General features: G+C 46.7%; 1 protein-coding gene across 1 annotated transcript in view; it reads right to left on the bottom strand.

Moving 5' to 3' along the window:
- The window catches only part of RPA1 (replication protein A1), a 46201-nt gene that overhangs the window by 1784 nt on the left and 25479 nt on the right, over positions 1–18938 (bottom strand). Inside the window, exons 12-15 of the mRNA XM_065418160.1 lie at positions 15234–15382; positions 5983–6115; positions 4492–4668; positions 2718–2825 (exon numbers count right to left, since the gene is read on the bottom strand). Coding sequence (XP_065274232.1) covers positions 2718–2825; positions 4492–4668; positions 5983–6115; positions 15234–15382 — 567 coding nt within the window. The remainder of the gene's footprint in view (positions 1–2717; positions 2826–4491; positions 4669–5982; positions 6116–15233; positions 15383–18938) is intronic.

The raw sequence follows: 18938 nt of genomic DNA, 5'->3' as shown, positions 1-18938 counted from the left end.
AAATTTTTAAAACGATGAAGCTTCTAGTCCATACTGAAGACTCTTGATTGGCCATGTGAAACAATGCACAGTTGTCTTGAGTTTGCAGAGAACTAAACTGAGATCATCAACAGCTGTGAAGTCCCCCGTGCTTCTAAACTGGGGTTAATTCTGATGCTTAATTGTAGTCACTGAAATGTCAAGATGGTTAGCCATTTCACTGCCAACAGTCTTATCAGACTTATTCAGCTTCTGTGCTTATCTAGTGAAGCTGCATGTATCCTGGCATCCTGACACGTATTCATTTGAAAGGATACCACACAAGAAAAAGGGGGTGTGTTGTGATTTTTTTTTTTTTTTTTATATCCATACAATGACTTTCCAAGTTGCACAGAAAAGCACTCAAAAGTCAGGAAAAGTTAAGGTTACACATGCAATGGTAACTATCCGTCATGTGTCTATTATAACAACACAGACTTTTCTTACATGACCACATACCATTTCTCAAGTACAATACACTATCAAACAAGCTGTGGGAGCAGTTTTTTCCCCCCCCAAAGCTTTATATTTTAAAAACTGTACAGACATTTCACTAGATCTCACAGCCCCTGAGTGATACAGGCAAATAAATACTCCTTTAATGTCTCCATTATAGAGTTGGGCTACTGTGGGAAAGTGACTTATCCAAAGTCAAGGAGCAGATAATTGTCAAACCCAGGAGTTGAACCCAGATCTTATGATTCACAGGCCAAAGTCAAGCCTATTGCCCCTAAGTGCTGTTCTAGCAAGTTACCATGTGTCTCATTTCTTCTATGAAACATACTATTTTGCACCCACATAGCGGTTTCATCTGTCAATCTCAAAAGATATGACAAAGATGGGGGAACAGGAGCAACCTAGTTCTACACACTGCATAATTAAGCACATCCATTCTTAAGTGATTTTTTCCTGAGTGTCACCATTGGCTAGTGGCTAATACACCACTCTCATTACACTAGGGATCTGTTTCCAGCTCTGCCACAAACAGACTGTTACCTTGGACATGTAGGGAAAGCTGCTCCTACAGAAGCACCACCCTTTTACCAGGGCCCCACATTTCCCAGAAAAGTTTGGCAATGGGTCCTGGGCAGGTCTGAGCAAAAGAGTAGACGAAAGTTTACTTACACATACACTTGCAGCATGGCCTTTGCTACACACTTAATCTCTGATCCAATGCCCATTAAAGTCAATGGAAGAACTCCCCTTGACTTCAAAGGGCACTGGATCAAGCATTTAGTGAAAAAAGTCAGGCAAAATGTACTGTGAATGCACAGAACACGGTTTTTAAAGGCTCATAAAATTGTCAAATCAAAATCAGTTTAGTCTGGAACAATCAAAGGCATCTCTTCTCCACGAGGGCTCTCTCCATACTATTTCAACTTTCTACCTCAAGCCATTTCCCCTATAGGGCTCTTAAAAAAACAAAAAACAAAAAACCCACCACCCTATAAGTTTTTTGTTTGTTTTGTAATTGGGGAAGTATTTTCCCCAACTTTCCTCTGACTCAGAATTGGCTGAACCATTTTTGTTCAGAATCAGGCAGACACCAATCATGTCTGAAAGATGAGAGTTTCATTAAGTTAGGGATGTAAAATGAAAACTTTACAAACATAACTATGGTCATGACCAGCATCACACCTCAGTGGCGGACAGCTTAGCCACTTGCTACTATCCTTCCAAAATAAAGTCAGATTAAGTTATATAGCTGACTGCTAAAAATATGTTACCATCCTGTGCAACAGAGTTCCTCTAAGACTTTGGATCCAGCAACATTTAATACACTTCAGTTTAATAAGCCAAGTATTTCTGAATGACCTGCTTCATGTCTGATATGAGCTTTGACATCAAAAGATCATTTTCAAGAGAAAAAGCTAGAAAAAGCTTTTTGGGGTTTTTTTGGGGGGGGTGTTGGAGAGGGGAGGGAAATTGTGGTAGAGGAGAGGTATGTATACATAAAGAGAAGAAAAGACTGTCATTTTTATTAAAGCTTAAGTGGTTTATTATCAAACTATTCTAATCTGGTGAGACAGATGTCTAAAACATCTCTGCACACAGTATTTATAAAAAGTTATAATTTTTGTCAGGCCCACAAAACTGAATTCCACTAAGCAGCACCAGTAAAATTAGCCTCAGAATTGAGTTGATAGGCGATTATGCTAGTGTGAACAAGAAAATAGGAAGCCATGGGTAAAATCAAATTCCTGCTAAATATAGCAGGAATCTCTCAGATACTCCTTGTATACTCATTTCAATAAACAAAGTTCCGATCTGGCAATGAGAGCCACATGAGTGGAACCCTAGGCCCCTGCAAATCCCTCTTAAATTCAATGGTGTTGTGTGTGCATATGGGGGTCTGTCCATACAGAACTCGCTGCAGGATCCAAATCTACATCCGTCAAGGGTCCTTTAGAGTTAGTGAATTGTCACAGAAGTCTAACTACAGGATCAGAAAGGACAAGAGACCTTTTTGAGGGTAGCGCCACTATGCTACAGCTACCACTGGTAGCTTCCAAAACCCCATGTGACAAAACACATGGAAACAGAATCTTGTACACCTCCACCCCAATAGAACACTGTCCTCGGGATCCAAAAAATCTTACCACATTATAGGTGAGACCGCATTATATCGAACTTGCTTTGATCCGCTTTTTGATCCGCCTTTTTTTTTTTAAAATAAAGGAACAAGCTAGTTGACTCACCTTCTCTTTCAGTTCTCCCAGGAAAGCAGCATTTTGCCCAAGAATGACCTCTGCTGACTCCTGAAAACAAGTCACCCACTGATTCTCCTGACAGTCTGCAATGTTCACCTAAAAAGAATCCACAGCCATTTAATCCAATCACCTCCCACGCAAGAAAACTCAAGAACAAAGTTTTATTTTACAGCTGGGGAGAGCTTTAAAATTTAAGTGTGACTGTTGCAGCCTCAAGTTCCCTGCCTTTTGTAACTATTTGTACTCATTGGTGGATGAAGTGCAACCATCTTTTTCATGGCAGTACAGACTGTCTAGCAACATGCTTCAACCAGAGTCAAAAGGAGAGGCCAACAAGCTGGTAATTAAAACATATGGGGGAAATGGCTGTATGCTGCCATCACCCTGAAGTACTAGTGTAAGTGACAGCAGAACACAGACCATTAGCCTCAGTGCAACACAGCAATGAATGAAGTTAGCTGCAAGCAGCACTACCCCTTTTTTTCATGCCAGTGAACAGGAGCAGCAGCTGCATGCAGATTGATAACCACCACACTACACTCAGGCAGGAAGGGTTACTGTGCAGAAGCCTCGTGTACAGATCCCATTTGGAAACTGGGACTTGACGCACAGGCTATGACAAACTTCAAAGATTTTGTTTGTTTTAAGTGTCAGATGCATAGTTCTTTCAACAGAACAGCAGGGATCTCCAATAACTCAGATGCCAACACACGCGTAGGAATGGACATGGCTGGAACTTTATCTTAGCCTGCAATCTCTATCACCACAATCATTTTAAGAAACCAATTAGTGTCCTAATTTAATTGTAATGTCTCCATCTCAAAACAAATTGTATCCAGGTATTTCAGCAAAACAGCATGTAAAATCACACTACTTTGAGACTCCCACAATACCGAACAACAATGTGGTACAAGTTAAAGACCAAGCAAAATCCTTAAGTGAATTCCCTGGCTTCTGTGAAAAACAGGAGACTCAAGTGGTGTGAAATTCATGAGCACACCTCCCACATCCCCCCTACACACCACAGTAGAAATACTAATTCATAGGGTAGTTTGTACATTTTTAGATTTTCTAAAAAGATGAGTATTTCTGTTTGGAAGCACTGTTTCATTTAGTCTTTGTATTACCCAAAGTGAAATTGCAGCAATAGATCCCCTCCCAAGCAGACCCCCCAGCACAGCACTTCTAAAGGCAGGCACAACCCACTATTTTCCAAGCATTTTATAAATGTAAAGGCTGAAAAGAATCTCAATGTGAGTGGTGCAAGCAGGTGTCACAATAACAATTCTCAGACACACTATCCTGAAGCAGGTTCCATTAATGCATGAGACGCAGAACATTACCTACAAAAGAATGAACTAAATATAGGTATCAGCTGTAAAAGTGCAATTACTGCTCTCCAGAATTGCCATTTCACATTAGTTTATCTTCATAACTGAAGAGATGTGGGCCATCTAAGTTTTGCACTGCATGCCACACTTACAAACCAGAATCAACTGGGTTAGCCTGAAACTTTTTGGAATAAAGAAAAGCTTTTAATTGAAGCACAAGGAAACAAACTGCTAATCAGATCAATGAAACACTCCTAACCTGCTTGGTTAAAGCACATAAGCTGCTTAATGCTCATTTATCCACAGGACCCATGCGCTCTGGACCACACTGTTCTGCTGCCTCATTCTCTTAGACAAAGGGATATAATTATGTTTATACTAGGCATGTGGTCAGTGAGCAACACTATATTTCACCTAATCCTTTTACTTACCGAGAGTATCATGCGATACTTGAAGTTGGGGAACTCGCGATCGCATTTCTCACAGCGATACAGTCCATTTTGTTGGTCTATCACTTTCTTATTGCAGTCCTGAGAGGGACATGCCTGGTACATGCAGTTCTCTTTGCGCAGGAATACCACTGTGCCCACGCAACTAAAATAATCTGCCTGAGAGAATGAGAGAGCAACATTACCCACAAAACACTGGGATTTTTTTCTGAATCGGAGTTCTAAACTAATTGGAAAACATGAAAGACTATAGCTGGATTTTTATGACTAATAGACCTCACATTTATGGGTCACTGGGACTTGCAACTCAAATCTGCTGCTGCCACTGCTCTTGAGTTCCATTAAGTTAAATGAAGTCCCTAAATCTTCACTGAACCATGTTCACAATCCTTAGTTTATTAGAATGAGCACATTTGCTTTCCCATTGTCTCTAGTCAAGACTAGAGAGTTATGTTCTGTTGTTCATTCACAACAACAAAATTTCATACTTTCCCCATTCTTCTTTAGAGAGTGAAATTACAAAAGGCAGAGGATCTATATACAACAGAGTGTGCTGCAAACTAACATTCAGTAAAACCACATCCTGCAGAATAAAGAACACAGGAACTGCCATGCCAATGGTTCGTCAAGTCTAGTCTGTCTGACAGTGGCCAGCACCAGATGCTTCAGAGGAAGACATAAAAAACTCCATAATGGGCAATTATGGAATAACCTACCTATATGAAAAGTCTCTTCCTACCCTTTAGATGCTGGTAGGTTTATGCCATGAAGCTTTAGCATTTAAATTTCAAAACCAAAAGGCAGTGTGACCTCATGAACAGAGCACTGAACTGTGACTCAGACGTGGGTTCTAACCCCAAAAAGAACTAGATAAATTCATGGAGGATAGGTCCATCAATGGTGATTAGCCAGGATGGGCAGGGATGGTGTCCCTAGCCTCTGTTACCAGAAGCTGGGAATGGGCGACATGGGATGGATCACTTGATGATGACCTGTTCTGTTCATTCCCTCTGGGGCACCTGGCATTGGCCACTGTCAGAAGACAGGATACTGGGCTAGATGGACTATTGGCCTGACCCAGTATGGCTGTCATTATGTTCTTATGTAACTCTTCCACTGACCTGCTGTGTGACCTTGGGGAAGTCACTTCACCTCTTTATACCGGTTTCTCCTCCCACAATTAGTCTTGTCAATTTAGATTGAAAGCTTTTTTTTTTTTTTTTTTTTTTTTTTTAAAACAGAGCCCAGAACTCTGTTGGGGGCTCTAGCTGTTATTATAATATGAAAAATAAATAAGTGATACCATGAACTTCAGGATCTGATTAACCTCCGTTCAAACTCAGTAAGATCAAAAGTTCTAACCGTTTCCACAGGTATCCCTCAAAAACGGGTAACTTCAAACACCACGCCTGCGTAAAACCTAACTTATTTTCTATGCAGCATACATAGTTTGCATTTAAAGCCCTATTTTACCTTATCTCCTTGTCCCAAATTTTCAGATTTAGCTTCATGCAAAGTTTTCCAGTTGGTATTTCCCCCAATTGTTGGTCCACCTCTCAGATCAGAGATTGAGGTACATTCCAAAAGCTGCCCTTCAGAGTCAAACCTGAAAGCACAAAGATTCTTCCATTTTTGGAATGCAAATCAGCCAGATTTACCCAAAATCTTATATTTAGTTTTACATACTTAATGCAAGAGGGATTTTATCAGCAACTTCCACAGGAAACAATTACTGTACCATGTGCATATTACACTAAAATAGCATTTCAGGATAAATTAATACTGTTTTAATTAACATAGTATTTTATAATCTCAAAGGTGGACAAATTCTGGTTTACATGTCCATAGCTTTGATGCCAGCTAGTGGCCAAACCAGGAACTGCATGCATTTTAGAAGCAGCCAGATAATATTTGCATAATTAGAATTAAATTACATGCTGCCATTATCTTTCCTGCAGCTTTGAAAGAAAAGCAAACAGTGTTTAATAGATCATATTTCTTGAATTAAAATAAGCAAATACGTCTGTTAGTGAAGCTGGTGCTACAAGTCCTGCTCAGGTGATGATGTGATTTCAATGTAGTGGCAAATTTATTTCATCAGAAAGCTCATTTCAGTTGTGTCAAACCTCCCAGAGACCACTGTCCACAAAAGGATAGCCTCTAGCATCAATACAGACATGACCATTAATTGAATTACGGCACATTTGATTTGAGTAGCAGAAGCTCTCTCAAAAACCCACTAGTTATCTATCCATCAAAGAAATAACAGAAGTCCACCGGAGCAGTAATGACCATTATAGGTAAGACTGCATAAGCTTTTGATTCTAATCCCATTTTCAGCCACTCACTTTGAAGCAGAAGTTTCTCATATTCAGTCTTTGCACAAAAGGGATTTTCTTCTGGAAATTTTGAGCAATAACAGTTCAACTATTTTTGATAAGAATGGAACACCACTTAACTATCGTAATAAATTCTTGCAACATTTTTCTGCACAGCTCTACAGCCCAAATGGTTAGGGAGTGAAAGTTGAAACCTGGCACGAAGACAGACCTCACTGAGAAGTGCTTTTGAGTGTTCTGATGAAAACTGGTTTGGATTTGACCAAGTTATAACCTGCTGAAAAAAACCGGTTACCTACCTTTTGTAACTGTTGTCCTTCGAGATGTGTTGCTTATGTCCAGTCCATTCCATTCTAGGTGTGCATGCGCGCCCCCACATGTGCGGTCGGAGAAGATTTTTGTCTTCGTGGTATCTGTAGGGTCGGCAGTGGCACTCCCTTCAGTGTTGTGCTCATGCACGGTATATCAGGCGCCACCAACCCTATGCCCTCTTGGTTCCTTCTTGCAGGCAACTCCAACAGAGGGGCAGGAAGGCAGGTAATGGAATGGACATGAGCAACACATCTCGAAGAACAACCGTTGCAAAAGATAGATAACCGTTTTTTCTTCGAGTGCTTGCTCATGTCTATTCCATTCTAGGTGACTCACATGCAATGCCAATGGAGGTGGGCTTGGAGTTCACTTTTGCAGCTTGCAGCACTGCCCTGTCGAAGCCAGCATCGTCCCAGGGATGTAAACTTGTGGACAGACGACCAGGTAGCAGCTCTCTTGAATCGGCACCTGAGCCAAGAAGCCCACTGATGACACTTGTACTGTAGTCAAGTGCACTTTGACTAGCGCCAGTGGAGGCACACGCACGCTCATAGCTGTATCGGATGCAGACTGTGATCCAGGACGAAATCCTCTGAGCAGACACTGGGCGACCTTTTATCCTGTCTGCTACAGCAATGAAGAGTTGCGCTGATTTATGGAAAGGCTGTGCCCTGTCGATATAGAAGCCCAGCACCCTCCGGACCTCTGGGCGTGTAACCTGCACTCCTCTTCGGAATTATGGGGCTTCGGAAAGAAGACCAGTTAGAAAACGTCCTGGCCGGTATGAAACTGGGAGACTACCTTGGGCAGGAACACTGGGTGCGGCTGCAACTGAACCACATCCTTGTAGAACACCGTATAGGGTTGTTCTGATGTAAGTGCCCCGAGCTCAGACACTCTGAGGGCGGACGTAATCGCCACCAGGAACTCCACCTTCCAGTAGAGAAGGAGAAGAGCAGGATGCCAGAGATTCAAATCCCAGAGAGGGACCAGATCCCGGATGTGTGGATAAGGACTCTCCAGACCTTTTAGGAATTAGGCCGTCACGTTGTGAGCGAAGATCAACCTGCCTTGGAACAGAGGATGGAAAGCCAAAATAGCAGCAGGGTGGACCCTGATTAACAACCGTGACAAGCCTTGGAGCTTGAGGTGCGGAAGATAGTCCACAATCACCTGCAGGGAGGCCTGCTGGGCTCAGATGTGCCGATCCGAGGCCCAGCATGTAAACCTTTCCCACTTTGCCTGATAGGTCACACTGGTGGAGCGTTTTCTGCTACCCAGCAAGACCTGTTGCACTCGGGTCAAGTATTCCTGCTTGTCCACATGTAACCATGCAGCAGCCACGCTGTCAAGTGCAGCACCTCCAGGGTCATGTGCAGGAGACTGCGGTGATTCTGAGACAGCAGGTCCGGCCAGAGAGGGAGTTGCAGCAGCTCGGCTACCGAAAGATCCACGGCGAGGCAACTCGGGGGCTATCAGGATAACCCTCACCCTGTCCTGCTTGATTTTCACGAGGATTCGGGATCAATGGCACTGGCGGGAAGGCGTACATCAGGGCCCCTGACCACGGAAATAGGAAAGCATCTGACAGCAAATCCCTGTCCATCTCCTAGAGCAAACAAAACACATAGCATTTCCTGTTCTGGCAGGAGGCGAACAAGTCCACCTAGGGAGTCCCCCACTTCCAGAAGATCATACTGGCCGCCTCCAGATGGAGCACTCATGGCGAGACAAGAGGTCCTGCTGAGGCGATCTGCTAGCACATTTTTGGTGCAGGGCAGGTGAGTGGCTACCAGATAAATGGCATGCCGCACACAGAAGTGCCAAAGGTTGACAGCTTCTTGGCAGAGGGCTGATGACCTGGCTCTACCCTGTCTATTGATATAATACATCGCGACAGTATTGTCCATCAGGACCTTCACCACTTTGCCCCTCAGGTGGGGCAAGAAGGCCTGACAGGCCAGGGGAACTGCTCTGAGCTTCCTGACATTAATGTAGAGGGCCAGATCATCCCACAACTATCAGCCCTGGGTGCTCAGCTCGCCCAGCTGGGCTCCCGACAGAGTCTGAAAACACACCTCCAGAAGGCAGGCTGTGGCTTGCGTGGAATTGAGAATCGCTCCAATGAACTCTGTGTTGGACTAGCCTTAAGGTGGATTTTTTCTCTTTTATCATCAACAGGCCCAGGTTGTGGCAGGTGGAATGCACCAGATCAAGGCTTCTCTATAATTGGTTCTGGGACCTGCCCTTGATGAGCCATTTTGAGATATGGGAAGACCAGGACCCCTTGACCTCTGAGGTAAGCAGCCACCGGCGCCATACATTTGGTAAAAACCCTTGGAGCCGATGAGAGGCCAAAGGGGAGCGCCGTAAATTGGAAATGGCATTCGCCCACTATAAAACGGAGGAAATGTCTGTGACTTTGGAAGATGGAGATGTGGAAATAGGCATCCTTCAAGTCAAGAGCAGCATACCAGTCTCCCGGATCCAGGTAGGGTACAATGGAGGCCAGGGAGATCATGCGAAACTTCCGCTTTTTGAGAGACTTGTTGAGGCGTCACAGGTCCAGAATGGGTCTGAGGCCACCTTTTGCTTTTGGGATTAGAAAGTAGCATGAGTAGGTCCCAAGGGATCTCCTCCACCGGCCCCATGCACAGGAGGTTCTCGACCTCCTGAACAAGGAGTTGCTTGTGAGAAGGGTCCTTGAAGAGAGATGGGGAGGAATGAGGGTAGGAGGGAGGGGTGACTGAAAATTGCAGGGTGTAACCGTAGGACACTATCAGCACCCAATGGTCTGAGGTGACTTGGGACCAGGCCGAACGGAAGGGACACAGACGGTTGAGGAGTGAGCGGGGTGGATCCTGGACAGTGACTGGGGCATCACTCTCGACCGCAAACTCAAAACGAGAGCTTCTGGCCCCTGGAGTGTTTTGTCGGACCAGGTTGCATGGGTGAGCGGGAGGAAGAAGGGCGACAGCGGCTGAAACTAGCGTCTCTGTCCCTTCTTGCAGATCCCTGGTGAGACTGCCAAGGCCTAGGTGGCAGGGGCAGCTGTAACTGCTTCCTCGCAGGCTGCGGCGTATGTATTCCCAGCGAGTGAAGGGTGGCCCTGGTGTCCTTCAGCCCACGTAGCTTTGCATCAGTCTGGTCTGAAAAGAGACTTCCCATCAAATGGGAGGTCTTGGATGGAGGTCTGCATTTCCTGGGAGAGACCTGCAGTCTGAAGCCAGGAGCTGCACCTCATCACCACTGCCTACACGATCACCCTGGCTGCCGAGTCCGCCACATCGCATGCCATCTGGAGGGAGCACCTGGTGACCGCAGTGCCCTCCTCCACCAGAGTGCCAAATTCTTGGGTCAAACCCTGTGGAAGGGACTCATTGAACTTATGGAGGGAGTCCCATAACAAAGTTGTAACAGCCCAAGAGGGCCTGATGGTTTGCCACCGGGAACTGCAAACTGTCGGTCGAATAAATTTTCTCACAGATTCAACCGTTTAACCTCTTTATTCTTGAGAGTCAAACTGGTATGCCTCTGCTTGTCTCTTTCGTTAGCCACAGAGACCACAAGCAAGCCTGGGAGAGGGTGGGTATAGAGGTACTCAAACCCCTTAGCCGGGACAAAGTATTTCTTTGAATGAATTTGCCAGAGAGCATTGGCAATCTTAAGGATACCATCGTGCACCAGTAGTGCAACATGGGTTGGAGCGGAGCTGACAGAACGTTAAACAAGGTGTCCATCTGCTCAGCCATTTCCTCCACCTCCAGGGCCAAGTTCTCAACCACATGACGCAGCAGAGCCTGATGTTCCTTGAAATTGTCCAGCAGGCTTGCCCTCGAGGGACCCGCAACCACCTCCTCTGGGGACGAGGATGATGATTGCACCACCAGGGGAGGTTCCGGGGCATCTTCCCCCACGGGGGAGGAAGGCTTAGGGGTGGGTGCCGTTTCTTCTGCTTCGACCTCCGGGCGTGCCCTGTGCACTTTGTGCTCCGAGGCAGCAGCCGATGAGTGGTGAGAAGGGGGCATCGCCACAACTGGCATTCCCCATGCGCCACAATAATGCCACTGCACCAGCCACTGGCCAGTCTGCTAAGTCGGAAATGTCAACGTAGCCTCGGGTGCCCATTCGCGTTGGTGCAGACTAAGTGAGGGGCTGAACTGGACTTCCGTGCAAGAGAATCCCCTTCCAGTGACCACGGTGGGGCTGTCGACACCTGGATCTGCTTGCCGGCCATTGCCGTCGGGGACCGGTGCCCGGAGCGAGGTGATCTGTGCCGGGGGGACTGGAGAGGCGATGGGGAGCTCTCCCATGATGGAGGTGACCAGAACCTGTGCCTAGAGGATGATCTGCGGGAGGGGGAGCAGCGTCAGTAGTACAGAGACTGGCATCTTACTCTAGGCGATCCGCGTTGAGACAGTGGCGACCGTGAACGTGGTGCTGGTGACCGAGGATGAGCCCCAGAGCGTCCGGGCTGCGACTCCGGCAACCTGCGGTGCAGAGGTGGCGAGCACTGCTTTGTCTCAAGAGATCGGCGGCACTCCACTGCCCCAAGGGGTCTTAGCGGCTGGCTTGCCCTCGTGGGGAGCCTTTGCCAGTTCCAGGGGCACATGCTGCGTCAGCGGCATGGGCAGAGGCCTGTGCTCTCTCGGCGCCAGGGAAGCCTGTGAAGGCGTCGGTGCCACCACGGTTTTTGGTCCCATGCTGCTCCTGGGAGTCGGTGGTGGACCTTTCATGGGACTAAGAGCCCCGGCTAGGGAGGCGGTGTGAGCGCACGGCTCTGGAGTGGCCAGGAGGCCTGACGCAGGTCCTTCGCCCGATGGCCAATGGCCCTTTTTGCTTGGTGCTGGGGAGCCATGTTCTTTAGTCTTCTTTTTGGGCACCAGCAACAAGGAACCATGCCGGGGATGCACTGAGGCAGAGGTACTCGGCGAGTCCTGGTGGGGCTGCACGGAGGCCGGAGGCAAGGCGGACTCCATGAGGAGAGCTCATAGCCAAATATCCCGCTCCTTTTGCGTGCAGGGATGGAAGTTCTTACAAATTTGGCACTTGTCTCTAACGTGTCACTCCCCATAGCACTTGAGGCAGCTGCTATGGAGGTCACTTACAGGCATAGGCCTGTTGCAGTCCACACAGGGCTTAAACCCAGGAGACCAGGGCATGCACTGCCTGGGGCAAAGACCCCGCTGGGACCCTAACTGCTAACTAAACTACTTAATACTAAGTGCTATGAACAAAACTATTTACAAGGCCTTAAGGCTCGAAGACAGTAGATGAAAACCGCTAGCCCTTGCAATGCAAGGGACGGCGCGCCGACCAACCACCACGGGCGGTAAGAAGGAACTGAGAGAGCGTAGGGTTGGCCGTGCCTGATATACTGGTGCATGAGTGCAACACTCAATGGGGTTCCACTGGCAACCCTACGGATACCACTAAGGCAAAAATCTCCAACGACCACACACGTGGGCGCGCGCACACCTAGAATGGAATCTACATGAGCAAGCACTCAAAGAAGAATTGCACTTTGCATACAATTCTCTTGCTGAGCTTATGAAGTATGCAGCTAAGGCAGTTGCAGCACCCCATATGTGCATGGCTAACTTAGTTGCACACTGAAAACCGGACTGAAATCATGCAGGGCTGAGGTAAGGGCTTTTTAGGAAGCCTTGCCTCAACCTATGTACACTTTGAATGGGGTTGAGGGAGGCCTCAGAGAGGAACTGAAGTCTTGTGAAGAGGAGGCTTGAAAGCCTGGGAGTCACTGAAATGGAACTCAAGCACATCTTCTCCAAGCTTCCCTCAAATATTAAAGTAAGTCTAAAAGCAGACGGATGGTGCCAAGTGGGAGAATCAGAGATTGAGTTATGACCCTATCTGTCCTTCCCCTCAAGGTCAGAAGAGGCTGAGAGCAGGATGGTGAAAGACCATCACTTCATGCTCCAGCAACCGCAGCTAGGTGACAAGTGGCACTGATAGACAAAACCCATTCTCTGATGGAGGGAAGGACATCATGATCTTGAACTAACAAAAATCTATAACTCTCAAAAAAGATAATGATACTATTTAGGATTCTGATATTCCAGAGCCAAGAAACCCAAAAGCTGAAGTAATTATTAGTGTTTCTCTCTCCCATCCCTGAGGAACTGCTGTGCATTGTTACTTTAATGTAGTGTTTGTTTAGCTTTTCTTAGGGAGGAAAAGGTCTCCAGTTCATTTGGGAGGCCATGCACTCTTCTCTGTACTGTAAGGTCTGATGACTTTCAGTACAGTACAGTGCAACACAGACATCAGACTAAACCATCACAATACATGGCTATGTTAGGGCAGGTCTACACTAACCCCCCAAGTCGAACTAAGGTACGCAACTTCAGCTACGTGAATAACGTAGCTGAAGTTCGAAGTACCTTAGTTCGAACTTACCTCGGTCCACACGCGGCAGGCAGGCTCCCCCGTCGACTCCGCGGTACTCCTCTCGCCAAGCAGGAGTACCGCAGTCGACGGCGAGCACTTCCGGGTTCGACTTATCGCGTCCAGACAAGACGCGATAAGTCGAACCCAGAAGTTCGATCGCTCGCCGCCGAACTACCGGGTAAGTGTAGACCTACCCTTAGTGTAAAAACTAATTTAAGAGCTCTAAGGTCATAGGCAACCACCAATGAAATATTAACGCTGGTGAAGCATGAGAAAGAGCCCAACTATCAGGAAGATCTAGTAGATCATGTCATGGGCTAACTTGCTCCAAGTTATTTTTAAGCAGCCTGAAGTACAGTGCCAAATACACTATTCCCCGCCATGTTGCTCAATATTAGTTATGTTTATTTAAAGGTAGCAATTCCATCAGGCAGGGGATGGGGGGGGTTAAGCTTCTCATCCTCACCTTTCAGACTGCACACCTCTGCTCTTCCCTGTATCTTTGATCTCGTTTCTTACTTCTTATCCTCTCCTCTCGTCTTTCGTCATGCTCATTTTCACGCTTTTTTCCACGGTGGGCCTTCCACCAGGCTCCCACCCCTTTAAAATTCCTCCTCAAACCTCACTTATTGTACAGAGCCCACAAACATGAGCCTACATTTACATTAAAACAAACAAAACATGTATCTTAAGACAGAGCCCTCTTCCACATTTCCCAATGTGTCTGATGCTCGCTGTCTACTAGAGCGTAACCTCCTTGAAGGAAGGGCTATTTCTGTATCTGGTACAGACTGAGCATGCTGACAGCACTTCGTAAAAAACAGCATCTAATGAAAATCGCAGCAGTATCTGAACCTCAGAACCATTAATGATTTTATTCTCAACAGTCCTGTGAGGTATGGAAGTACTATCCTCATTTTACAGGTGAGATATGGAGGCACAGGGTAGATTAAGTGACTTGTGCAAGATCACACAGGAAGCGTATGACTGAGCCAGGCATTGAATCCAGGATCTTAGCCTCTGTCCAGTGCCTTATCCACTAGGTCCTTCCTACCGTTGTAGTTTCCTCTTAGCAGGGCTTGTAATCTAGCAGCATTAGGGGAATCTCTGGAATTACATTACCTTGCTGACAAAGATCGGATGTTATTTTGTTATTATACCATAAAAGGCATCTAACAATGGAAAAGGAGACTGCAATACAACAACAAAACCTTTCAAGAATAAAACTGTTCCTCCCCCCATACTAGCTGAACCCATATAAGATCCTGCAGTGGATAAAGCTTGTGGAAGAAAAACATTCTCTCAGGTAAAACCCATAGAAGCAGAGTTGTTAAAAGTCTGATTTCATGCTGCCTTCCAAGGATCTGGGTCAACATGCACCACTTCCACTCTAATTGCTTCTTCTCTAATTTCTTCTTAGTTTGCTATGGGATTACAGGTTTGTCAGTTTAAGAATTTTAAAACCAACCTCTCAAAGGCCATAATGCCTCCAAGAGAAATAGAAACTGTTCTATTTAGAACCCAAATCCCGTGCTTCCCTTCCCAATGCTCTGTAGACTGCTCACATGTGGATTACAGGAGTAAAACAAGAACAGAATCCTCAATAAGTTAAAGTCAAGCAATAGGCAGTCCCCTCTATTCAACACAAGTACACAGTCATACCATCCTCGGAGCTTAAATGCCTCTGGACTATCTGGGTTCACCACAACCGTGCTCGAGGCCAGAACAGAGAGACTCCGGCCACCGAAATCAGAGACTCTGGCTCCTTTGATGGCTACCACAGGTTGTCTAGAACCATCAAATCTTTCAGCCTGTGAAAACACAAAAAATATTAATGGCTCAATGTGGCAGCTCACCTCAGTTCATAATTCATAGATCGTGACTAAAAACAGGCCAAAACTAGACCAGACTATCCAGCTGTATCTATGAGGTACAGTATCTAAGCTAGGTCATTAAGCCTTTGAAAATGGACTACTAATCATTGTTTAAAGGATTTTTGTATCCCCAATGGCCAATCTCAGAGAATGCAGGAAGTCCCCAAACCCTAGTGTGTGCGCATTTAACTGGAGAAAAATGGTTTGGAAAGGGAGGGTAGTTGCCCTGGATCAGAAGGGACTTAACCTGAAGGTGATCTCTCTCTAGACAGTAACATGCTGACAGGAAGACCCGAGTGGTCAGAGAAATGATTGTTTTCAGGAGATGCAAGCTACTTACTTTTTTTTTTTGTCCTCTGTAACAAAACTGACAATGCCTTATCTACTGTAGCTTATGAGAAGCTTAAATCTACATATATTAAGCAAACCTTTTATTCTTTTAATTCCATTTTCTCAGTTTAACTGAAACAAGACTTATTAAGATCGCTGTCATCTGGGCACTGTCACAGAGACATCGCCCAAGAGAAGAGACATCGCCCAGACCCTTCAGCACCTCTCTTTAGAGATTAAGAAGTTTCTAGAACCTAGAGCCCTCAGACAAGGGACAACTCCCAAGAAGTCATGTTGTCATCATGTTGTGGCGGGTGAACACAAGGGGAGAAGCTGAAAGATTGAGACTAGAGTTGGCAATGGTGTTGGTCACATACACCATACTCAAAGAGATCGTGAAACATTCTTTCACATACTCACCCTTGTGGTTGGATAACAGATTTTTTTTTTTTTAACTATTGTAAAAAAATCAGATTTTTTAATTTAAATCAAATACAGGTTTATTCTTAAAAATAAAACCTATTTAAAATTAAATTTAAAACAGACACCCTATGTTATAATCAATTTAAATCATTTAAATTAAATATAAAAAATAATAAGCAGTGCGTGTTTGCTGGCAAGTTTTAAAGAAAGTCAAACAACTGAACTGGTGGAAGTCATTGACGAAGCACCAGGAACTAGTTGGTTGAAGCAGTAAACAAGGCTTTGAACAGGAACCTCTTTTGCAGATGCGGAGGGAACATCATCTTCAGATCAGTTTGTTCAATTAGTTTAGTTCAATGACTAGTTCATTAAAAGTTAAGAAACCAGTTGTGAGTTGAAAAAGCAGGAAAACTTGCTTTCTTCTTCCAATCTATGAATAAAAATTAAGTGCAAGAAGACAAGGGCGTCGGAGCCTTCCCAAAAGTAGGTGGGTGGGCGGGCCAGGGGCCCTGCCCCCTTCCCCTGGAGGTCCTGTCCCCACCCCCCTCATGGAGTGGGGGCAAAAGCAGCCACCTGCCCGTGTCCCCACCCTGGGCAGGTGGAGGGACCCAGGCTCACCACAGCTGCCTGTGCAATTCTCCTTGACCCGGGCTCCAGCCAGGGCCTTGGAGCCACAGCCCAGCCATGATAAGAGGTGCGTGGGCAGCCACGGCCGACCCTCCACCTACCTGTGGTGAGGGGCCCCGCCGAGAGAAGCCCCCTGTCCATGTCCCGCCCCCTGGGCCCTCCACCCAGGGCAGGTGGAGGGTCCACGGCTCCCCAAGCTGCCCTCCCAGCTCTTACCATGGCTGGGCAGCAGCTCCAAGGCCTCCCACCCCAGCCAGAGCCAGGTCAGGGACAGAGCGACATGGGCAGCTGTGGTGAGCCGGAGTGGAGTTGCAAACCCTCCACCTGTACGTACCCTGCCCTGGGCCAGGAGGGGAACGCGAGGGGTGGCGGGCCGGGAGCTGCTCTGAGCCCCCCCACACCACAGGCAGGTTGAGTGTCCGCACAGCTCCCACAACTGCCCAGGCTCCAAGCTGGTCTGGTCAGGGGGTGGAGCCTCAGGGGGAAGAGGAGGGGAATGGGGTGGGGTCCGCCCTGGCAGAAAGTGGAAGGGCTTTGGCTCTCCTGGGCCCCTGCGGTTCCGGTGCCACTGCAAGAGAATGAAATCTACTAGTTCCAAAATCTTGAAGGGCATGGTGACCAGAAAGAATCACTTCAGTTCACTAGCTACAGATAAATGCTTATCACAATCAATATGAACAACCAGGGGGACGGAACACACATTAGAATAGGGAAAAAACAGGTTAAAGACCATTTAGATAATTAGATGAAATCAAATTAACAAGGATTGATTAAATTCACCCTAGGGTACTTAAAGAACTAGCTAAAGCTATCTCAGGACCTTTAGTGATTATCTTCAAGAACTCATGGAGGATGGGTGAGGTCCTAGGGGACTGGACAAGCGGAAATATAGTACCTATCAGTGTTCCCTCTAATTTTTCCCACCCATGTGCGGAATGAATTTTATGTGCACAAATATGGAGGTGATGTGTGACACATCACCTTCATATGGGTGCTCGTATCAAAATTCATGTGGTGGGGGTGGGGCCGAGAGGTTCGGACATGGAAGGGGGCTTAGGGCTGGGGCAGGGGGTTGGGGTGCAGGCAGTGAGGGATTTGGTGCTCCGGGGTTACGGAGGGGAGAGAGGACTCCCCCCAGCACTCTCCACCCACAGCAGCGCCTAAGCTGGGAGAGAGAGGCGCCTCTCCCAGCCGTGGGAGCTCTGAGGCTAGGGCTGCAGGATAGGTGTCCCTCCCCCAGTAGGTCTTGTCCCGGGGAAGGCCGTGCCAGCCATGCCGGGGGAGGGCCACCCCAGCCGCGCCTGCTCCAGGGTCAGGCAGGGATGCCCCGGCTGGATCCAGGTCGCTCCGTGGTCAGGCGGGGCTGGCTGGCTGGCCTTGTGCCGGCCCAGTCCACACTCCTCCGGCCGCGCCTAGGGCGCCCCTCCCCCAGCAGGTCCCCGAGCGGGTTCCTTGAGCACCTGCACAGCACTAAATAGGCTGCTGCCCAGCTGCCCAGCTGATAAGGAACAAAGAGGGCCAGGAAATTATAGGCCAGTTTCAATACTTGGAAACACAGAGAAACAAAACTATTAAAACAATCTGTATCCCTGGAGGAGAATACGGTGATAAGCAATTGCCAGTGTGGATTTGTCAAGAACAAATCATGCCAAATCCACCTATTTATCTTCTTTGACAGGATTGCTGGCCTAGTGGATAGGAGGAAGTAGTAGGTGTGATCTTGATTTTAGTAAGGTTTTTGACAGACCTACATGACATTTTCATTAACAAATTAGGGAAACATGGTCTAGATGAAATCACTAAAAGGTGGGTGCATAACTGGTTGAAAGACCATACTCAAAGAGTAAAAACAATGAGGAGTCCTTGTGGCACCTTAGAGACTAACAAATTTATTTGGATTCCTCATTGTTTTTACTGATACAGACTAACACGGCTACCCCTCTGAAACCTGTCATCACTCAGAGCAGTTATCAAAGGTTTGCGGTCAAACTGGGAGGACGTATCTACTGAGGTCCTGCAGAAATCTGTCCTGAGTCTGGTACCATTGAATCTTTTCATTCATGACTTGGATAACGGAGTGGAGAGTATGCTTACAAAATTAAAATATGCTTAT

This window comes from Emys orbicularis, chromosome 17 (assembly GCF_028017835.1).
Source record: "Emys orbicularis isolate rEmyOrb1 chromosome 17, rEmyOrb1.hap1, whole genome shotgun sequence".
Classification (NCBI taxonomy): Eukaryota; Metazoa; Chordata; order Testudines; family Emydidae; genus Emys; species Emys orbicularis.
This window is presented reverse-complemented; position numbering and strand designations above follow the sequence as displayed.